Here is a 24,369-nt window from a genome sequence, read left to right on the forward strand (position 1 = left end):
ACTATAGCCTTCAACCCAACTCTCTTCTTCACGTGCTAACATTCATTTATCAACCTTGTCCAATATATCTTTTCGGCTTAAAGCTTATGCTTCTGCTTTTGCTTTCTGACTGTCCATGCTAGCTAGAATCGATGAATGCCCCATCCTATCTATGGCATCTTCTGGATCTATTTCTACATGAGCACGGGAAAATATCTCCTCGAGTTTTCCTTGCTTCTTGACAGAAATATCTTTCATCCTGCTAGTTGTAAGCTGACCAAGACTCTCAATTTCCACTTCAGCCTTTATGAAAATAACAAAATCATCAGTTCGCATTAGTTTAGGAGCCCAACTATATAAACTTCAAAAGATATAGTCCTGCTAAATCATATCCATAGCAAGGGCATCAAGAACAATGACTTCATCACCATAAGTTGAGATATTTCAGGTAACACTCATTTCCTCCTTAGTACGTTGCTAAGCACTGCATCTAGTCTAACATGAAAAATGTCGGGAAGATATCGTAAAAATATTGAAAAATCCAAATAAAGTAAACTACACTAAAATACAATTTCTAAATCACACAATTACCCAAACAAATCAATCTAAGTTATAAATAATCTCATGCATGAAGACCCAGAAACAGCCTTTTCCCTTTTTTCAATATTCTCATGCATGAAAAGACCCAAACCGGGTAAATCCAGTTTAAAAACGGGTTTTTAAGCGTATCCTATTCAAAGAAATGGATAATGTTGGAACTAATATGTGGTTTACTGAACTATATTTGCTGTTTTGGGAATAATGTGCCATATTGATATATTCAGCAATCTGTCATGTAAGAATCACGTCAAAGCACCCATAAAAAGTGAACAAAATGTTTAAAGACCGAACATATTAAAAGCGAAATAGGGAACTGCCTCTCATCTTCATAATTCTTGGCAGAAAACCCACTAAGGACAACAAATTAACAATAAGTCAATAATCCCCATTGTAATCGCATAATTTTCATACAATACAAAGATTACAGATGTCATTTAATAAGCATACCTGATAAAACAGATAGAAGAGCACCCAAGTACATTATAGAGAAGGGGAAATCATTTGAGACATCAGGTTAAACTTAGGCTTCCCAAAAAAACCATATTTGTCATTTGAGTACTTGAGTATCTAGCATGCACAAAGCTTCTCATATCAGAAGCTGGGTACATCCACAATGAATAAGAAAGTTCCTACCCCCACATAATTGAACATGTAGTTGTAGTCAGAGAAAGAGATTCCTCAAAATAAAGCTTGATAATTGGAAATCCGCTATCAACACCGGAAGATTACAAAGGTCAACAAATTAATGGTTGCATACAATTAAAGTGCACTTGCACTGATGTAATTCAACTTTCAAAATAGCATTTTAATTACCAACACATCATTTAATCAATTCATAGTTCATACTTAATACCCAGTTAAGATTATAAGAATAAAGCATTTTGAACTGATGATTCCTTCGTAATATAAAATCAATTCTAAATGTTGCAAGAAGTTATGCATTTCTAGTCTATATCATATATGAGATTATCTGTTGATAACTATCCAACCCACTCCATAGCTTCTGTTGCAAACAGAAGAAGAAGGACAAAATAAAACAAAAGCCCAAAAGGAAAAATGGAAAGGACTGAGAAAAAGGATTGACAAGCTATTTTCATATATGAATATTCTTTCCTAAATGAGAACTTAGTAAATTCCTAGAAACCTAATAGTTTGGCTACAAATTCAACATTTCAACTGACCTAGGACTAACATAAATTCACAGATAAACACATAAAAGATGATAGTGACGTTAGAGGCCATTGATGTTGATCAAGTATAACTATGCATTAAGTTGCAAAAAATCACAGCATTCTAGAGACACAGCAGAGAATCACAAGAAAAAAAAATTATTAACATGAACATATGAATGTCAAGTTCTACCTTGATATATGGTGCTGCTTGTAAGTATTCTTTAATCTTCTCCTTCTAGTTCTACACTTCTACCTTCTTCAAGTTCTCAATTTCTAAGAAGCCAAAGACAACATAAAAGAGGACATATTAACAATAATAAATACGAACTACATAGACACATGGCTAAATGCCAAAACCTATTCGTAGAAAGAATCGGATTGCTTACCAACAAAACCCCACACACGTTAGTTCTCAAGTGTTCAGGAACTGGAACCAGAAATTCAAATCCTAAACAAAGAACAAATAGATATTAGCTACTAAAACAAAGTCACAAATAACACAAAAATATTAGTAATCTACACCTCAAATGAAATTGAAATGAGATGGGAATATGAGATTATGAGGGAATATCAAAAGAGGAAACGAAAGTGAAAAATTCAATGTTCTAAAATAACAGGAGATTGTGTTTGAATGAATTGAAAAAGCAACAAAAAATAATTAGGGTTTGAGCAGGAAAGTATAGAGAAAAGTGAACCTGATAAGTTGAGAGCAGTGGCCAGTGGATGTCTATCCAATCGCATCTCAACATAGCCATAGCCGCTGCTGCTCAAAGCTTCACCAGACCCTCGTTTCAGACACTCCCTCTCCTCCACTGGTATTGTTCGATAAGTTCAACACCTGAAACAAAAACGCATACCCGAATGCCCACATAATATTAATAGATGAATAACAAATCATTGAGGAAAAACATGCATTCAGCGCAGGATTGTACCCCCACCGGATCAATCGAAACTGAAATTCCTGCACACAAAACGGTGCTTGCAAGAATTTGAGGTATCTAATTACCTTGATGGCCTTGTCACACACATAGTTCCATAACCTCTCTCGCAATAAGAAAGAGCTACAAAATTATTTTAAACAGTTAGTTACCTCCACAAATATGGGCAGCAAAGTTATAGCATATCACAACTGCTAGAGGGGCCTCAGGCCAACAAATCCTACCTTGAGGAATAAGTTTCCCATTTTGGTCCACAAATACCTCAATGTTCTCCTTAAAAAAATGCATCAACAAAACAAATTACCACCTCTAACCTAAGAACACAAACACGCAATATAAAAACTTCTCAATTGATACATCAAAATTACCTGACTCACAAAACCATTATCAAGCATCCAATGTACTGGTATTTGGAAGACTTTGTATCTATTGGTTGCTGCCTCTCTCATTCTTGAGATATTATTAACCCCATGCTCTAATCTGTTATAACCCATTTTTTTGAGACAAAGTCAGTTACAAGACTCTGCATTCAATTCACATTTTAAGTTGGAAAGAGTTCACAAATTCACTTACTTTTCCAACAGAGCATGCATCTTCTTGAGTGCTGGACCACATGGCTGCCTAGGATCATAGCGGAAGGATGAAACCTCGGATTCCAACTTCTTCAAATAACAATACCCGAACGCAGCCTCGCGTAGAGCATCGGCTTTCTGCTCCGGCCAATCAAAGTGTTTCAGCACTGCTCTTTCATCCACTTGACAGAAAATAAAAAAACAACAAAAAACCATTAAAATATTTCTCTTTAATCTTAAATCTCAATGCAGATTAGAAGGATAAGTGATAAAGTAACATGAAATCAAGTACCAAGTAGGAGAGATCATCATTAAGCCATTTAACAAAGAGTACCACATCTTCAATGTCAGTAAATGCAGACCCTCCACTTCTTTGATTAAGCATCTAATGAAATCTCCTTGTGTTTCCACATCAGTTTTGATCTGAAAACAAAAGTTCAATAGAATTACTCTCTTCAGAATTCATTGATACTTCTTTTTCCCATTTACCATTTCAAAAATCTATCTATATACTTTAGAAAAGAGGAAGGTTGTGAGTCTCACCTAAATGATTTGGCACTCCAAGAATAACTCTCACTCAACTCCCCTCTTTGCCTGACAAGTGTCACCTTCTTATTGATTTGGACCAAAACAATAGAAGCCCAATTTGATTTTAGTTTTTTATGGAGGCCCATTATTGAAAACCTTTTGAATGCTGATTTTGTTTTTATTGTTTTTGAGCCCCTCATTAATTGTTAACATAAAATTTGAATACATATACCATTGATTATCATTTTTCAAAAAATTTTGAAATACTTACTCATTTCCTATAGTTACTTATTTCCTATAATTACTCATTATGCAAGGCCATGGACTCTAACAGATTAGGCTAAAGATCTTTTTTTTGTTTTTGGTAGGCAGGCTAAATAACTTGATGTATGAATTTCAATCTTTGCTCACGGTATAAGTATACAAATCTCAACTATGAAATACGTAGGTTTATGGAATTCTCAAGTATTTCTGAGTTCGATTTCAATTTACTATGTTTGTTTAAACATTGAGTGATTAACCATATAGGTTCTTCGATAATATTATTTCAGCCAAATTTTGAGCAACTTTTGAAAACACATTATGTTAAAGAAGAAAAAAAGAAGTTATATATATTCCGGAGTCTCACGTTAAAAATACTACCATTTTTAAAAAATATTCCAACTTCTAATTATCCAATTTGGTTACTCTGATTTGAAGGTGTAAATTAAAGTTGAGTAAATGTATTTTCTTTAAAAAAAATTAAAAAAAAACGTTGTTAATAATGTGAAAATAAATTGATAGCTTAAATTTCTTTGGTTTTTGGGTTTTTTTACGTGGCTTAACTTAACCAAACTCTTTGCAGAACCTATCATAATTTAAAAAAGGACCTAATGTGTATATTGGCATAATTTAAAAAGGACCTAATTAGAAGTTGGAATATTTTTTAAAAATTTTGGTAATAAAGAATATTAATTAATATTACATTAAGGACCTAATGTGTATATTGGCTTAACTTATCAAATTTTGTTATTCCTTGCCTAAATCAGCTTTAATTCAGGGAAAATGCTTTGGGTATTAATGTTTGATTGATTCCAACCCATAATAAAATAATTTGGTTATTCAATGTGAGATTTTCTCTAATTAACCACTATTTCCTTAATTAAACACCAATTTTCGTTTTTTTTATATTTTATAAAAAAAGCTGAATTAAAACATTTTTTTTCAAAATCTGATCTCTCCTTGATTTATTTCAAATTTAAAAAAAATGGATTTTTTTTAAAAAAATTAGAGCTTCAATAAGCAAAATCAATGTGTCAAGTTAATAAAAACGAAATTATTTTAAAGAATATTAACTAATATTACATTAAGGACCCGATGTGTATATTGGCTTAACTTATCAAACTTTACTATTCCTTGCCTAAATCAACTTTAATTCAGGGGAAATACTTTTGGCATTAATGTTTGATTCCAACTCATAATAAAAGAATTTGGTTATTCAATGTGAGATTTTCTCTAATTAACCAATATTTCCTTAATTAAACACCAATTTTCATTTTTTTATATTTTATAAAAAAAACTGAATTAAAACATTTTTTTTTCAAAATCTGATTGCTTGATTTATTTCAAATTAAAAAAAACGGAAAAATTGTTAAAAATAGAGCTTCAATAAACAAAATCAATGTGTCAAGTTAATAAAAAGTTTGGTAGGCTGCATATCACGTTAAAAAGATACACTCAATATTTCACTTTATTCTTTTTTTAACAAAATATTGGGTGTTGGGTTAAAATCTACACTATTCACTTAAATAAGGAAAATAAATTAAATGAGAAATATTGAGTTTTTTCTTTGCTTTTGATAATCAAATTTGAAAAAAATTTAAAAAATGGTAATTTTTAATGTAATCAATCATTGCTCATTCAATAAACATAATCACCTTAATGATCATTTAACATTAATTGGTTAATTTTAAAAAAAAAATATATTGAGTGTTGGGAACTTAAATAAGAAAATTATATTAAATAAGGAAATCTAATTAAATAAGCAAATTAGATTAAATTAGAAACATTGAGTGTTTATTTCTATAAGAACTAGGTTAATGAACCTAATGTGTATATATTCACACTTATAAATTTTTTTTCCTTTGTAGGTTCTATAGCTCAAATATGCTTGATTGACAACAAGATTGGTTATAAAGTTTTTATCATTAATCATGAACTACAACTTCTAATAAGGGTTCATGTTGTTGTCATTGTTATGTTTATCTTATTTCAAATTCAATGTAATGCATTACTTAAAAACTTGGTTTTTATTACTATTCAAGTGTTGACATTCTGAGATATCTACAACCTCATCAAATTAATATATTTACTGTGGTCTATTCATCTACATGTCCGTAACATATGTTCGGTTCCATATCTGTTATACTTACTGGAAAGAGGCTAAATTAAGTTAAAACATATTACTACTGATTCATCTTTACAATAAATTTAATCGCCGTGCAACGCACGGGTAAAGAACACTAGTTTATTGAAATTCCACAAAGTGACTTCACAATTTGGGACCATAATTATGGTTGTGGGCTCCAAATTATCAATGTGTAGTATCTATGAAAAGTTAATTTATTGGAACAATTAGTATGTGTTAGTTAAGTAATCACTAATCAGAAATCCATTTCAAACTAAAGTAATAACTTGACACTGACACACATAAATGCTCAGTGGCAAAACCGAAGTTTCAGCCAAAAGGATAGAAACGAATACCGCTAGCAGGTGAGTTGAGCGGTTCTCAATCTCTCCGATCACGTCACGTGGATTTTCCGCCGCCGGCGGCACCTCCGGCACGCCGGAACTCAGCTCCCGTCAGGACTGTGATTCTCTCCTCATCAGTGAGTGGTAAAACTCCACAACCTCCAGCTCCCTCGTGACCTTCGTTGAGAAATCCGAAATCACAAAGTGGAGAAGAGGCAAAATCTCGATGCACATAATTAGAACCAGAAATCGAAAATCAGAAATCAGTGAGAACCTGAATTGCGATTAGAAGCGAATCTGGAGGCAGCGTTGAAAACCAGAACCATATAGCAAATCAGAGAACACAAATCACGAACCAGATTGAAGGAGAGGAGCAAGAATGAGGCGATTGCCAACCGAAAACGCCATTGTTGAAGCTGGGAAAATCATCTTAGCAGAGAGAGCAGAGAAACCTTCAAGAATATATGATGAACAAAAAGCTTCGAATGTGGGTGGTTGGAGGGATTAAATAGATGGAGAAAAAAGAATTATGTTGGGTTTTCAAACTTTAAACTATCAAAAAGTATGCTCAAAAGTTCAATAGTCCTTCAAAAGTAAATTAGATACCAGAAAAGATGAAGAAAGACATGAAAAGTAATCAGAAAAGTAAATAAAGCATGAAAAGTTGAAAAAAGGTTTTTACCCTAAAAAAGTTCTAAATAGAAAAGATAACACCCCAAAAAGTTCACGAAAAAGGAAAAAACCTAAAAAGTTCATGAAAAAGTTCATACAAAAGCAGAATAAATACCTCCCTTATGGTAGACTTTCATCACATGGAAAATAACTTTTGAAGTATGACCTAATAAATTTTAAAACTTCAATTTAAACCAAATAAAAAACCAAACAGTAACAAAAAAGGTTCCTTATGGTGCACCTCAGCAACATTTATGAAAAACCCTAATGTGAATAGTAGCAAAAATGCTACACCTTTGTAGTATGTATAGATTAGAAATTGCGTACATTTAAATAGGAGTACTCTAGGATTTTCTTGTCGTGTTTGCACTCTTTAATTAAGGTCAAATAAATCTTGCTTGGTCTTGGGCAAGATTTTTGGACCTTGTTTAAGTCTTTCCTCATCTAGAATGACTTTAATGAGAAAGGAATGTTAAGCAAGACTTATGCAAGCAACTATGATTTTCTTCTTCTATTTCACAATTTGAGGTCACAATTGCGCTTTCTAAGGAAAAAGTGGGTGTAATAGCTCTAGAGAAAAATCAATTAAACTCGTTCTTATTTTTGGGTTTTTTTTTTTCTTTTCAAAACTCGTTATCTACTCTTACAGAACATTAATTGCTCCGTAACTTGGGTTATATACTTATATAGCTTCGTCCACAGCAACCACGTCCAACCCAATTGCATAGATTTTCCATTGTCAACCCAATTGTTTAGTTCACTTGATAGAACCAATCATGGTAGTGGGGCATTATACTTTTTACAATGTATTTTTATCTCTTTTCATTCTCATTATATGTAAAACAATAAATTAATGCTTCCATTGAAATTCTAAGTTGACAATTATTGTGAAACAAACTTTTTCTCTTTAAGTGAACAGTTATTATGAAACGGATGAAGTATTTGTTATCATATTTTACCTTTTAGAATGTGTTTTATCTTTTCTCATTTCTTGCTACTCCAAGGTTTATTAGGAAAAACTTCATTTAAGGCTCTCTTAAAATTTTAAGTGGTCTTGTATAGATTTTGTGCGCGTATGTTTGGGTCCTTTAAAGGAGTTTTGATGTGTTTTGGTTTCGTTTGTTGCAGCTTTTTTCGGTTGTTTATAACTTTTTGATCCCTTTGAGAAGTGTGTATATCGTGACTATTTCTCATCTTTATATTAATACATATTTCACTTTTAAGAAAAAAAATTCTTAGCGGATAGATATATTAAAACAATTTTTTTCTTCAAAGTTGACTGTTAATAAAGAATGGAGGTAGTAGATCGATATAAATTAGGTAAAGTTTTATGATGTGTCCCATCTAAATAGCACCACCTCGTCATTCCCTTTTTTGGGTTCTCATAAGGAAAACATTATGTTCACATCCTTAAAATAAAAAATAGTAATAAATGAAATATAAGATAGCTGATGTGATAGGAAAATAAGGACGAGATTGAGAGATTATAGGTGAAAATAAGATGGAAGAATAAAATGGGGTTGTCTAAATGACTCATGATAAAGTTTGGGTTAAATAACTCATCATCCAATCACATTGGAGATAAGTGAGTTGGAATTTCTATACTTTATTTATTAATTTATTTCCAACTCACTTATCTCCAATGTGATTGGATGATGTGTTATTTAACCCAAACTTTATCATGAGTCATTTAGACAACCCCGAATAAAATAAGTGTGAATAAATCAAATCGTACCCCTCTCATTATAACCTTCTACCTTTTATGATGGGTCCCGTCAAAATAGCTCAAGACTCAAGTGGTAATAATGTGTTGTCTGTCTTTGGCTCCTTAAAGGTGTCACTTAGACTTTTTAAATTTTGTACTCTTTTTCCTTCAATAGATTTTTTCAAGGGGATTTTCCTATGAAGGTTTTCATGAGACATTACTTTTAAAGTCTTGCTTCCAAGGTAGATTTCTTTCTTCTGTGTAAATTCGAGCTGTAATTTTCTTGCTTCTTGTTCCTTTTTCTCCTTGTATTGGATTGAAGTACCCCTTGTACTTCATTTCAATATATTTTTTGGCTTATAAAAAAAACTCAAGTGGAAATAAAGTAGAGAGACATCTTGAGAAAAATCCACCCTTGACTAAAAAGAAAAAGATTAATGTTTCATTCACAGTCCCCATTGACCATAAAATAAGTGGAAGGATAAGAGTATCTTCGATGGAGATCTTAATCTTTGGGATCTTAAAATAAGACATGGATCTAACAAGATCTCACTACTTAAGTTGCCATACATGGCACGAGATCTTAGTAAAAACTAAGATCCAAGCCTTAACTCGCTACCTTTAAAAGTGGGATTGTAAATAAAATAATCATTGGTGCTCTCTCAATCAATAAAAGAAATGTAAATAAATAATATAAATATATTGGATATTGTGGGTTCAATCCCAGTGCGGTTGGGGTTTGGTGGTAGCCTCTGTGCTGCTGGTGGGGTTTGGCTAGCGGTCTTCCTTGGTCGTCGAGCGCATGGGGCTGTGCTCCTCATGGAGCTTCTGGCTATTTTTCATGGGTCAGAGCTGACTTGGCAGCAAGGCCATAAACAGGTTGTATGCTACGCTCACTCTCTTATGGTTGTTAATCTTATTAAGAGCCCTCCCTCTCATTTTCATGAGTTTGCTGTTTTGATTGCCAACATCTGTGATTTGCTCCGGAAGGATTGGGTTGTGCGAATTGAGCATGTTCTCCATGAAGGCAATGTTTATATTAATTTTTTAGCTAAAGCAGGAGCTAACCAGGATTCAGAGTTCGTCCACCTCTAGGATCCCCTCCCTGGCATGGAGAACTTAATTTTGGTTGATTCTCTTGGGATGGTGATTGTTAAGCAGTATGTGGTTGTTTTTTGCTTCGTTTTTTGCTTTGTTCTTTGTCGTTTATCAATAAAAAAAGTAAAGTAAGATCCAAATCATTGTAGCGAAATGTGCATAGGACTTTATGAGTGCCTTAAATCCAATGTGGCAGTACGAGCATACAAAAAGTGAATTAAGCCTCAAATTAAGATCCTTTTGTTGGAGACGCTCTAAAAGAGATAGGAAAAAAAAAGTACAAGAAAGAAAATATAAGATGTGATAAATGATAAAATAGGAAATGGGAAGAGAGATATAAGCAAAAATGAGTAGAATAGAGGTGGATACAAAATGGAGTGTGAATGATTCAAAATCGTAGAATTCTACATATAGAACTTTCTCTTCCTCTTTATATTTTTCTTTAAAAAGTGCTAGCCACACTTACATTAATAATCTCTTTTCAATACTAAATTAATAATTAGTTGAAATTTGTATGGAAATCACTGTATATTGAAAGTGAGACTTATCTCATGAATTTAAATAATATTAATAAGCGTTTGAAAAATATTACAATAAGTTTTGCAAGTATTTTCACTTTTACATTATGCAACATATAGAACACAGGCCACAAGGTTTCCAAAATGAGGCTAATTAAATTTCAATTTCACATTGACCGAATGTGGGTTTCAACTATAGTAGTATTTATCATATTGATTAGGCATAAATTGACTATTAATAAGGATTTAATATAATACCATGTGTCTCCACTTAATACTTTATATGTTGAGGATAATTACTTTAACTATGACGTTATATAAAACCATCACAAGCAAGTTTTTTTCATAAGAAAATGTTAGTTGTTAGTAATATTAATAAATTAGTCCATTTTTAGAGTTCGAACCATGAACCCTTCACCCTTCATTCCACCCAACATTTATGTCCTCTAACTCTTACCACTTGAGCTAACTTTCAGGGACCCATCACAATCAAGTAATGTGGGGTTCAATCCTTAATGTTTACATTATTCTAATAAAAATTAAATCTCAATACAAAATAGATAGCTAGACTTGTATATAATTCGATACCTTGCATAGGGAAACATATTAGAGATATAATAACATAAACATTATTCCAGCCTCTTCATCAACTGGTTGGCTAAAAGCTCCTTTAAATAGTGAAAAGCCGGAGTACATATTTCGACTATTTCCCGTTTTTCACAATCATTTTCAACTCTTAAATTTTCCTAAACGTCTCATTAATTAATCAAAGCATTTCAAGTTGAGTTAATCGAGTTATGAGGTTTATTATCGAAATCCAAGTTTCATAAGTTCTCAAGTTCCAAATTCCAACTATTCAAAGTTTCCCAAATCCCCCAAATATAGTCCCGGGAAAAGTCTAAGTGTTCAGAGGGGGCTAGATCTCAGACCTCAGGTCAGGACCTGCCTAGGGTTTCCTCTCAACCCGAAAAATCAACAAAATCAACTCAAATGTCCTACGCTCCGCAATCGCGTCAACACGCACAATTCGATATCAATTCAACAATATTCAGCTCTAAAGAGCGATGCAATAATAATACGGTGCGGGAATCATAAGACAAAAACCAGTAAACGGCCGAAGCCTCTCAGAAAACGGAGACACACGTCTCATATAAATTCACTCGGCCGAAGCCTCCAGAAAACATTTTCCAATTCAAAGCGATAAACAATATCCAAGCAATATTCAAGTCGAAGTTATCGACGCCTACAATACAAATAGCTAGTAAGTAAGTTGCCCTAAACTCGAGTTGTTCCAGTCTCGCGGTGAAGGTCTCCCTCACAAGCTTGTTCAGTCAACCCCAAAGTTTTCACAATTGAACCTTTGAGCGAAAACCACAGAATTCAATCTCAATCAGTCAGAAACTCAGCAGACAACAATTACTTAAGTTACACGAAGCATCATGAACTCCGAAGTACGATAATCTAACGCGATAAGACAAGTTTTCGAAAAAGAAATTTTCCTCCCCTTGGAGGGTGCTCTCGGCCACACACACTAATTGTGTGCGCCGATTTTTCTTCGATCAAACTTGGTTCCTAGGCTATCATTAGTCGTAACTAAGGCGAATTAAAGCTCGGAAAAATTATCAGATGAAAAACTGTCGCAGGGGTATTTTGGTCAGTGTTTTTAGCTCGAAATTTCAAAATTGGAATTTCGAAAAACAAATTGGATGGGGACGTCACCAACGACGTTTATGACAACTAATCCTACTAGAGCTAAGCTCAGTCGAGAGTTTTAAGTCTAAAGGACGAAGCTTTGGCCAAAAATGGGTTTTTCGAGCAGAATTGAAACTCGGCGGCAATTCGGCGAGATTCAGCATAAAACAACCGGATATTCAGGCTCTTGGGCATGTAGGCAATAAGTTTAGACACTGAAATCAAGTTATTTGGACAGTTTTACAAAATGCTCAAAACTTTGAGCACAGAAAAACATAGAGAAAAACGACGGAATTGACGATCAGAAGTATGGAATAGCAACTATACCTCGAGGTCGACGCGTAGCAACGAACGGTGCAACGATCAAGCAAGAATCGGCGAAAATCACTTCCCCCCTTTCTCCTCTCAAGCTCGCGGCCTCTCATGGGGTTATGGGTTTGGATTTTTGTTTTCTCACCTATTTATAGGTGAGGGAATATGCGGGAAAATGAAAATTTTACGATTCCGATTTTTCCTGTGCATTCCTATGCGAATTCTAAGATAGGTTCTGGCGACAGAATTCCAGAACTCGAAACAGGTTTCTTGGAATTTAAACAAACGATCCAAAGTCGGTGTAAATCGATTTTACCTGAAAAACTACTTTTTGCAGTTGATGTCGAATGGGAAAACTTCGTTCTGAAGAAAGATTCAAAACATCGAAAGAAATAGGCGTACGCGTGTGAAATCTTCGTTTGAAGTTCTGAATAGAAAAAGTCTTCATCGACCGTTTATTTTAAGTTTCTCGAGTTTTCAGGGATTTAGTTTCGGCAAACCTCCGAGAATTGGAATCGGACGTTCGTATATCTCAGGGTTTCGTATCGAAACGCTTGTCATGGAAATGAATAAGAGAAGTTCTAACATTTCTCTGAAGATTTTTGGAATTAGTTTCCATCGTGTCTTTAAGTGCAAATTAGTCGTTTACTAACGCTCTCGTCCTAGGCGTAAGCGAATAAGACTCGTGTTATAACTTATATCGACTTTAATACTATTCTTAGTCTTTTCCTGAACTTTCTCCTTCATAAATTTAGTTCATTTGGTAAACACTTGTTCAGGTTTTCGTCACGATACATCGAAACCTAATCGTGAATATGAATTCAATTAATTTATTCTAAGCTTAAAAACTTGGGTCTCACATTACTACCCTCCAAAAAGAAAGTTTCGTCCTCGAAACTTAGGGTTTAGTAAAAAGCTCCGGATATTATTCCTTGATCTTTTCCTCTAATTTCCATATAGCACCGTCCGTGTCTTTATTCCAAATAACTTTCACTAAAGCACTCTGCTTTCTCCTCGATTGTTTCACTTTTCTAGCCCCAATGCTGACCGACGGCGCCTCAACAGACATATCATCATCTTAATATCTAACAATCCTGTATTGTCATTTCCTTCCTTAAAACTATCCTCACTCAAACCAATTTATACTTACTGAAATCCTTAACACTTCACACAAATCGTGACTTATCCTCTAGAAGATCAACTTATAACTATACCTCAAGGGACTTAACTAGGCCGTTAAAACTGACACTAATCAGTGCTTTTTTAGTGAGTGTTCGAGATGATTTACGTAAATAACTTATATATGATTGTTTATGTGTGCAATAAATAAAACCAACAAATCTAACTAAAGATCAATTTGAGGACTTAGATAAGGTACTCTTAGGATCCTTTTAAACCAATAAGACTATGCTTCTTAGAGTTCGAATTTTTTTTGTAGTGTCCAAGTTGAAAGTAACTCAAAATATCTGGTGATAACTTGAAGGAACAACACCCAGATGAGCACTGATCAAAGCGTGGCAATTTAAAGAGTTCTAAAACTTCAAAGAGCATTCAAGTTAACAGAATGAAATTGAAACAAAGGATTGATAAAAGCAGAGCATTAAGTAATAAGATGTTCAGCCTCTTTTCTAAATTATAACTACTCCTGTAATCTAACAGGTGGAAATAAAATAAGAGAAATTTGCCTAATATATTTCATTCATTTGGCCTATCAATGAAGCTTCGAACTGGGCAATATACTTCAAACCCTTCGAGAACCCAATCCGATGCATCTTTGAAATTAGCAATTGTTGAATAATATAGATAAATAATCCACACACACATTTGCATTATTGGTGACCCTTATATTTTTTTATGATATTCAATCTTAGCCCCCTAGAGATGAATTCCTGCCTCTGCCCCTGACTTAAACTTTGACCTTGAAATCATATTTTGAACTTGAATTAGAGTCTCTTGAACTTTTACATGTGAACTTTGTTAACGTGACTTGAAATCAACTTGAGGTTTGATCCACGATACTTTCCAACTTTTTATGAACCACCTTTAAATCGGCATTCATGTTCTTTGAAATGTCCTTTCAAACGCCTTCTCTCTTATCTTAAGGGTTTTTCCCTAGTCAAGTGGATTTCAAAATTTTAGGCAAGACAGGTTGTGTTAGGGAGTCTCCCCTTGGTGGCTTTTTTAGGATTGGGTCTTCTTGATTTTTTTTTTTGTTTATATCTTAGCCTGCTTGAAAGGGCTGGTCTCAAGGTTTTGCTATCTAATAATATTTATGTTCTTTCGAAAAAAAAATCAGACAGATTATTAAAAAAAAATTAAAATGATTTTTAATGTGAAAATGATAAAAATATCTTCACATTTTAATTTTTTAGCATGTTTGTGTGTGAAAATTGACTAGGTCTATATTGTTCATTGTATAAACTATAACACATGATTTGTTAGTGTTGTTCCTTTGTTGTCATACATTTTGTTAAAAACAACCTGATCTCCTAGCCGATGTTGTGACATCTGCTTTTGTGAAGGCCAGGACATTTGTCCTTTTTTTTTTTAGAACAAAGAGCTTATTATTAATGAAAGGAGAAAGACTATGAGAACATCCCTCTCATAGTAGGTGAAAATGGCAAGAGGGAACAAAACTAGTTCATAAACAAGCCTCATTAAAACCTCTAATGGAAAAACCCAAGGGGAAAAACCCAAGAGAGGAAAAAGAGCACTTATTTACAAACAAACATTGACCACACAAACCACAGCCCTCAGCCAAGCCCAGCACGAAAAGGAAAGACAAGTCAATCAAAAACACGAATGTAAGGAGCCCTCCCCCACAAACATCACGTTGTTAGAGGGACTCATTAAAGTAAACAAGATCCTTAGCAAAATCTGCTCCCCTTTTAGCTAATCTATCCGCTTCTGAATTCGCTTCCCTGAAAATATGTTTGACTTTTAAGCACCTTACGTCTTTTATCCATAAATCAATCTGATTGAGGACATTCAACAATTTCCACGGCCTGTTATTTCTGTTATTAACCCATCCTACAGCTAGGGATGAGTCACTTTCAATGATTATGAAGTTAATCTGCCTTGATACACACAGAAGAAGCACTTCATGGATTGCCCAGACCTCCGCCTCAAATGCAAAGCCCACCCCCTTATTTTTGGAAAAGAGTCCCAGTACCTCATTCTTGCTATTCCTTAAAATCCCACCAATACCACAACGTCCCGGGGATCCTCTAGCAGCCCCATCGACATTCGCTTTAATCAATCCTGCATCTGGGGGAGACCAGAAAGCGACTCTCGGATTTTGCGGTTTAGAAGCAAATCTGATATGAACAAAGTCACGAGAAAGCTGGTCAATGGTGTACGAGTTCTGTTTTAAGAGCTCATGAGACCACCACCCGATATGAAGAAGATGAGAATCCCACACCTCAACATTATTGAAAGATTTCTGGTTGAAGCAAATATTATTGCGGGCAATCCAAATTGACCAGAGGAGAGAAAATGGAGTCAGGTTCCATAGTGTTTTATCCGAAGCAAAGGGAAGGTGGTCCCATTCATGAAATAGGCCAGCCAAAGAAGCTGGGATGACCCATGAAAAACCTTCACGAGCCATAATATCACACCACATATTCCAGATTGGTTTACAGTGTAGAAACAAATGGTCACTTGTCTCATTGCCCTCATTACAGATCAGACAGAAAGTTGCACCATTGAGATCAATTCCTCTCGCTACTAAATTAGCCCTTGTTGCAATTTTGTTTTTCACAGCCTGCCATACAAAGAGAGAAACTTTTGGAGGTAAAAATTTTGATATAGATTTAGGAGCATGACAATTAGTTTGCTGGAATAATTGGTCTTCAAACCAAAGACAGAGATCCTTTACTGTGAACAGCCCATTCTGGTTTAAGCACCAAATCAGGCTATCCTCTCTTCCTGCTGCTGGCGTGACCGCATTGATTGTGGCGCTGAATTGAGCAAATAGCTCTTCTTCCCAGCTAAAAAAATGCCTCCGGAATGAGAATGTCCAGTGCCATTTGCCATTCGAGAATATTCCCACATCTGAGATTTTTGCTTGCTTATTATCACAAATGGCAAACAGTCTTGGGTACAGGTTACACAGAGCTACATCAGAAACCCAAGGGTCATGCCAAAAGTTAACTCTCCTCCCCTCTCCTATTGAAATCATTAAGTGCTCCCTGAAGCCAATGGACAGCAAATGATCAGCCAACAAAACTCTCATGATATCTTGAATGATTCTAGACCAGGATGAGGAATTGATTAACTCTCTATGCCAAAGTAATGAATATGCATCCAGCTTATATTTCTCAGTAATGAAAACTCTCCAAACGCAACTGGCTTCTTTTCCATATCGCCACGCCCATTTCAGAAGAAGTGCTTTATTTTTCCATTCTACAAAGCCAAGGCCCAAACCTCCGGCATCTTTGTTTAGACAAATTTGATCCCATGCTATCCAGTTTATCCTCCTTCTACCATGGTCGTTGCCCCAGAGAAACGATCGAAAAACGTTTTCAACTTCCTCTATTACACCTCTCGGGGCTTTGAAAATAGTCATCCAATAAATAGGAATAGAAAACAGAACCGATTTGATTAAGACCAGTCTTCCACTGAGAGATATGAATTTAGAGTTATAAGACCGAGCCTTGCATCTTAATTTCTCCAGCATAGGTCTCCAAAATTCCATCCTCCTTGGGTTTCCACCAAGCGGTGCACCCAAATAAGTGATAGGGAGGGTTCCCACACTCCATCCAAATAGGTCTGCAAGCCTCACGACTTCCTCTGACTGAACCTGAATACCAATCAAAACAGATTTCTGGTAATTAACCTTCAACCCCGACGCATACAGAAACGAAGACAACACATTACAAAGGGTTTCCAGTTGCACTTCACTGTTCTCACATACTATCAGTGTATCATCAGCAAAAAGCAAATGGTTCAAAATGAGATTCTTGCTTATTTTCACTCCACAGTAATTATCCTCACCCAAGAATTGGTTCAAGAGGCATGAGAGGCCGTTAACACATAGGTTGAACAAAAGTGGAGAAAGGGGATCCCCTTGACGCAAGCCCTTTTCTATTGAGAAAAAATCAGTAGGGGATCCGTTAACAAGTATAGCGAGAGATGCGGAGGAGATGCAATTTTTCATCCAGGTTACCCATTTTCCTCCAAAATTCATTTTGTGAAGAACATTTATCAAGTAGTTCCAGTCTACTTGATCATAAGCTTTAGCGAGATCCACTTTGAGCAAAAAAACCCCACCTGGTCTCTTAGAGAGAAAGTCAACAATTTCATTAGCCATTAGGATTCAGTCAGCAATCTGACGGCCTTTAGTGAATGAGAACTGATTGCTTGATATTAGTTTGGGCATCACCTTTTGCAGCCTAGACGCCAAGACTTTAGCTATGAGTTTATAGATACTACCAATTAGACTAATTGACCTGTACTGGGAGAGGGTTGAGGCATTTTCCTGTTTAGGAATCAGAGTAATGAATGTTGCATTCATACCTCGCGATATCTTGCCAGTTGAATGGAAATCCTCAAATAGTTTGCAAACATCCCCTCTTACAATGCTCCAATATTCCTGGAAAAATTTCAGATTGAAGCCGTCGGGCCCCGGGGATTTGTTCCCATCTGCAGATTTAATCACAGACCAGATCTCCTCTTCTGTAAAATCCTGTTCAAGTTCCTCTTGTTCCATCCTTGATAGCTTTTGAATGTTATGGCATATTAGTCTCGGTCTCACTTTCTTTTGACTGGTGAAGAAGGACTTGAAATGGTGGAAAATGGCTTGCTTGATATCACCTGCATCATCCAACACAGAACCATTTATAGATAACTTAGTAATATTATGTTTAGCAGTCCTGACCTTAAACTGCTTATGAAAATAAGCAGAGTTTTTATCTCCCTCCTTCACCCATCTTGCTCTTGATTTTTGTCTCCACCGGCTTTCCTCAATTCTGTAAGATTTCCACATCTCATCCATCACCTTCAATCTTCTGGTTCGCAACGTAGTGGAAGCCCCATCACTCAGCATTTGATCCATCACTTCTTGTAATTCCCCTTCGAGGAGATTGATTCTATCAGTCACAACAGTTCCTCTACTACCTTTCCACCGCTTAATCTCAGACTTTAAGGCTTTCAGTTTCTCATGGAGAGAAGCACCGGCCCAACCAGCCACAAGAGGTGAATTCCACCAAGAGTCTACAAGTGATTTGAAATCTTTGTCCAGCATCTAAGAATTATAGAATCTGAAAGGTTTGGGGCCAAAGTCAATTGCCCCCATACTCAGGGATATAGCTCTGTGGTCAGAAAAGCCCCAACTCTCAGCCGATTGATTTACACCGTCCAACTCTCTGAGAATCTCCTCACTAATCAACCAACGGTCAATTCGACTCCAAATTCCTCCATTCTGTGAACTGAACCATGTGAACTCCGCATTAGCCAGAGGTAAATCTATCAAATTTAAGCCCAAAACAAAGTCATATAAATTAGTGTCAGTTACATCCAACCCTCCTCGTCTTTCTCCAGGATTCAATGTTCCATTGAAGTCACCTCCCAGAAAACATTCAAAGCCCAGCCTGTTTATTTCATCAGACAACTTAGATAAAGTATCTCTTCTTTGATACTCCAAATTGGGGCAGTATATATTTCCTATCACCACTCCAAATTAAAGAAGAAATCTCTGATCATATATAATATCTAGCACAGATATAGAGTTTGGATCCCAGCATGACAATAGTCCACCTGCTGACCCAACTGCTGGGACTTCTGCAAAATTAAATTTGAGGGATTTGGCAAAGAGTTCGCCAGTTCTATATCTGCTATTGCTCAATTTGGTTTCCTGAATCAGAATTACCTCCAGTTTAGCCTTTTTTAATACTTCCTTAACTTCCCGCCGCTTCTCCGCGCTACCTAACCCACGGACATTCCAAGAGCACCACCGACTGGTGCGACCCATAGTACTAGATAGTGGGAAGGAAGGGATGGTCCTCCTCTAATTCTTCTGCAAGACCTCTGATGTCCTTACCGGCGTGCAATGTGGGTCCCTTTGTTATTAGTTTTTTTTTTTTTTTGAAATTCCCTTTGTTATTAGTTTAGAGGATGTGATTTGTTATTACTTGAGATTCAAGTAACTTATTAAAGGGAGATATACGCGGGTTGTTTATTGTTGGAACAAATCAATGATTGGAGATTTGTTTATATTCTTAAGTCGTTAATCACTCATATCATATCTTGGAAGATTTTGTGCTGATATGAGTTGGATTAGATTTGTTCTTCAGCCCAAGAAACCCTAGTGCCGCGTTTGCTGAAGTATAAAAGGACAAAGAACTGAAGCTTGAAGTGACGGAGAATTATATTGAAGATTGAGTGTTTTTGAGAGTGTAAGTTGTTCTTTGTCGTTGTTGATTGTGAACAAGTCTTGCTCATTGATTCTATAAAGTAAGACATTGTTCTGTGTTGCATTTGAGTGTCAAACAAACTTTGAGTTATTGTTGTTACCAATCACTGAGGCAGTGATTGAGGAAAAGTGAGAGAGACTCTCATACTTAAGCTGTGGTTCTAAGTAGAAGACCACTGGGTAGATTAGGTTAAGAACAATGAACTTGATGTGTTAATGTGTGTCTGTAACACCTAGATCTTGAGATAGTGAAATTTCTTTTCTTTGGGCGAAAGCTAACCAGACGTAGGTGAAGTTTCACCGAACTGGGTTAACTACTTGCTGTGTCTTGTTCTTTTTATTTGTACCTGTGTTTGTGCGTTTTCAGTCATATTGTTCTAATCGATTGTCCCAGCATCGTGCAGGACATCTGTTCTAAGGGATCTAGAATTACAGTTAGGAAATAACAGAGCTAAAGAAGTAAGATAAACCATGAGCGCAATCAACTACACAAGAATATAACGTAGAAACTTCAAAATCGGAGAAAAAAACCACAACCGTTGTCAAAACCGACAACCAGAGAATAAACACTATGTAAAAATTATTACAACACATAGACTTCACTCTCAAATACCCAGTACACTCACACTGCCAAAGTAAATATTTGAATTACATCTCACAATACTCTAAAACAAGAGCATAAGAGAAAAAAGAAAACACAAATATAAACTTAAAGTATTTTCAGGTGCTACTTCTTTGGCGTTTTGGTGTGTTGAAACAAATAGCTTGAAATCCTCTAAGCAATGTGAGACTTCTCCAAGATGCATTCCTTGATCTTTTTTCTCCTTCATTAGGTGAGACTTACATTGCAATCAACCCCAACAATTATTGTTGAGAATTCAAGTACAGAGTTGGAGTCTCACATTGATTAAGTGAGGAGAAGACATTATAAAAGATGTGACTCATAAACCCAATGCCTTAAGGTTTTGGGTTAGGATATGGTAGTCGATATCTCTAGGTATCTTGCTCCTCGGCCCATGGGCCCACATGCTCCCCCATCAAGTGCTATCAGATCGAGCCGATGGTTGATGAGACCATGATAACAACTCCTTGTGTCGAAAGTCTTTCTAGCAGTGTGGCTAGGCTGCGGGTTCCGTTGACGCAGCGAACGACAGTACAAGTGTGGATAGCTTCCACGGAGGAGGCCATGATAATGTGGTGGTAAGTCGCACTTGAGGGGGGAGATTGTTGAGAATTCAAGTTTGGAGTTGGAGTCCCACATTGGATAAGTTTGGGTGAGAAGAAAACTTTATAAGAGATGTGTCCCATAAACTTAATGCCTTAAAGTTTTGGGTTAGGATGTGGCGTCGGTATCTCTTGATATCTTGCTCCTCGGCTCATGGGCTTCCTTGTCTCTTCATCATAATTTAGGTATGTTATTTCTCACTTTAATAAATCTTCGTGCACACCCAATTCTCACCCATATAAATAATAAATAGAGTGAGCGATAAGAAAATTTAATAATAGAGAAAAAGAAAAAATATGATTAATAATGTGATAAAAAAAAGTGAAAATGAAATGGAAAAAAATTAAATTATATGCACTGGTAGTGTATATAAGTTTTACACAATAATGCAATTACAATCTTCTTCCATTTTGCTAGTTCATAACTAATGTGATAAAAATCGGGTGTAAATGAATTAAAATTTAAAAAGTAATATCTATGGGCCGCAGTCAAGCAATGATAATTAATGCAGGTAGTCCCATCCTACATTATCCAAGTCAATGTTATGCTTCGTGGAACCCTACATAGGGTGGAACTGACAGAATAGAATGCAAAACCGCGTGGAAATATTTATATTTATGCTAACAATTCTAACCTCGACCATGACATGAATTCAACGCGCTTTTGAGGAGTCAAGACACAGGTTAAATGACATGAAACGGTTACCTCGATTTTGTAGGTATAGGATTTTTTGGTTCTTCTTGTTTGGATTGTGGTCGCTTGACTTTGACAATTGGGCAATTGGCTCTCATGCCCATACCTTCACTTTTTGGATCTTGCTCTTTCATTTGTTGATGTAATTCATCATCTCATGTAAAAGAATTCGAGCTATGAAGCTTTTTTAATTTCTTTTTGTTTGTATTCATTCAGACTTTGATTATGACTTGTTAGAAACCAAGCTATATAACCAAGAGATAGGTTAAATTGGACGATATACTACAATTAACAAGCAACTTCCTCATGATATGACACATGATTTGTTTTTGAAGGAAATTTACAGCATCATATCATTGAATAATTGTAAAGGATGGTTTATATCACACCAAAAAGTCCATTATGATGAAATTAAGCAATTAGAAAGTGTTGGAGGTATATAACTCTACGGATTGAGGGATATGAAGGACTTGGAATCCTGGGAAGATTTTGAAAGCTCATGACAGTTTAAGGGAAAACAAGTGGATCGTGTTACTGCCTTCAGCAGTTAATTTCTTTACAAGATCAATCCTTGGTTCTTTTTTTGTAATAAGTGTATTATAATATCGTAATAGGTAGTTACTTAGGTAGCGTTTGGAAACTGAACAGAACAGGACACAACATAATGGAACAGAAAAGAACGGGATGGAACAGGACAATGATGTTCTGTACACCGTGTTTGGTAAATACATCAAGGACAGAACTGAACCATAAAGCTAATTACACATATACCCTATATTTTATTAAGCTTTTAAATTTGTTTTCAACAAAATAACTTTTTCATATATATTATATTATTTTATAATTTATAAAAAGAACATACAATAATCCGGATTGATTAAAATCATTTGAGAAATCAGCAAAACAAGATAAGGTTGTTCTTCTCCCCTAACATAACGCTGCAAAGCCTGTAACAACAACTTCAATGGCAATTTTCAAAAAAAAAAAACAACTTCAATGGCGTCTCCCCCTTTCATCTGCCACACCCACCGACAAGCCTTGCCTCCATTAAGTCAAGCCCCACCGCCCGCATCCAGCCCGCCGCCGGACCTCCACCACGCTGTGACCAGGGACCATCACACTCACTGGCCGGATCCGCCATCGTGGATCTCAGGTCGCCGCGAACAGAGCCACATCGTGAACGGGCATTCATCGCTGCCTCTTGATCTCTTCCTCCACCGTGTGTCCCTCTCTCTTGTCTCTTCCGCCGTCTTTCTCTCTCATCCATCATTTGTCTGCTGCGATGCTTTGTGATTGGGAGGTTTCATGAAGTTTGATTGTGGCTGATTGAAAAAAATCACAACATTCGAGTATCAAGGAAAAAATGGAAGCGGAATTGCTAGAGGGATCTGAGAAAATTGATGCACAAAAAGGCAATTTGTTTTTGATAGAAGAAATAAGACATTGAATAAAATATTGTATTATGCAGGAGCAGGAAAAAAAATAAAAGACGTAGAAGATGGATGATGAGTAACAGAGAAGAGGGTAAAGATTAGGAAATATGAAAATAGATTCAGGGTAATGTTGTCTTTCAAATATATTTAATAAGGTGTCTCGTTCTGTTCTCTTCCGTTCCACCCTTTTCTACAGAACCAAAATGTCCCGTTCCTGGAGCAATTTGTCCTGTTCTGTTCCATCTAAAAAACATGACAAACGAGGAACAGAACGCACATGTCCCGTTCCGTCCCGTTCAGACGTGTCTACCAAACGCTACCTTAAAGTTTGATTCTACTCTTCAAAATAAGAGGGTACAATATCTTCCGGTTTATCAAAGTAAAAGGGATAGAATCACTCTATTTTGTGTGGATACTAAAAATAATTACCTTGTGTATTTTGTAGATTAATTAGGAAGTAGTTATTAACTAGTATTGATTCCGTGTCATGCACAAGTGGAATAATGATCTTGAATTCATTTATAAAATAATAGAGATATATAACACTGTAGTACTAATTAAATGAATGCTTCAATTACATCATATTAAATTTTTATATGTAATCTAAAAAATTAAACTTATATTTAATTAAATTTTAATTATTAAATATTCATAGTCACACCTTACTTTTGTTAATTATTCTAATATCATTAATAATCATTAAATATCATATTAATTTTTTTTCGAAAATAGAAATAGAAATATATATAAATGATAGAATAAGACATGAATACACAACCCTTAAAAAAAGGAGAAATGACCATCCAAGAAGATAGCAAAACCGGGGACAACCCAAAAAACTGATTGCCCATCAAAACACCCACAATAAGAGATAAGACGCAAACCTCCCAAAACCTATAACTATCACTGAATTCAAGAACCAAACAACATGGCGCAACTTATAAGGCCCTAGAAAGAATCAAAACCCAAAAACCTCACTACGACTATCCTCTCGTCGCAAATTGGTTTAAGGCGACATCATTTGTACAATCATGAACTAAGCCCAAACAATGACCCATCAAAAGAGCACTTCTCAACCTTCATAACACCCC

The 24,369-nt window shown here is 35.5% G+C and overlaps 1 protein-coding gene and 1 long non-coding RNA gene across 5 annotated transcripts; one reads left to right on the forward strand and one right to left on the reverse strand.

Moving 5' to 3' along the window:
* Positions 1-135: 135 nt before the first annotated feature.
* LOC130717170 (uncharacterized) lies at positions 136-417 on the forward strand. Its single transcript, XM_057567307.1, has 2 exons — positions 136-280; positions 356-417. The coding sequence occupies exons 1-2, from the start codon at positions 136-138 to the stop codon at positions 415-417; spliced, it is 207 nt and encodes a 68-aa protein (XP_057423290.1).
* Positions 292-6,679, reverse strand: LOC130717171 (uncharacterized). 4 transcript variants are annotated; one of them, XR_009012256.1, is made up of 10 exons: positions 6,532-6,669; positions 3,554-3,684; positions 3,263-3,443; positions 3,058-3,169; positions 2,914-2,962; positions 2,758-2,812; positions 2,447-2,589; positions 2,138-2,199; positions 1,942-2,024; positions 300-474 (listed from the first exon to the last, which is right to left on the reverse strand). It is a non-coding gene; the product is annotated as an uncharacterized LOC130717171 (long non-coding RNA). The 4 variants fall into 4 exon arrangements; XR_009012257.1 differs by having other exon boundaries at positions 292-474; positions 2,690-2,812; positions 2,914-3,169; positions 6,532-6,679; XR_009012254.1 differs by having other exon boundaries at positions 298-474; positions 2,914-3,169; positions 6,532-6,672.
* Between the last annotated feature and the right edge of the window lie 17,690 nt (positions 6,680-24,369).

Source organism: Lotus japonicus, chromosome 5 (genome assembly GCF_012489685.1).
Source record: "Lotus japonicus ecotype B-129 chromosome 5, LjGifu_v1.2".
Classification (NCBI taxonomy): domain Eukaryota; kingdom Viridiplantae; phylum Streptophyta; class Magnoliopsida; order Fabales; family Fabaceae; genus Lotus; species Lotus japonicus.

Coding starts and splice junctions, on each gene's coding strand:
- LOC130717170 (XM_057567307.1), top strand. CDS start 136: ATGCCCCATCCTATCTATGGCATCTTCTGGATCTATTTCTACATGAGC. Junction 281..355: donor GACTCTCAATTTCCACTTCA/GCCTTTATGAAA, acceptor CAAAAGATATAG/TCCTGCTAAATCATATCCAT.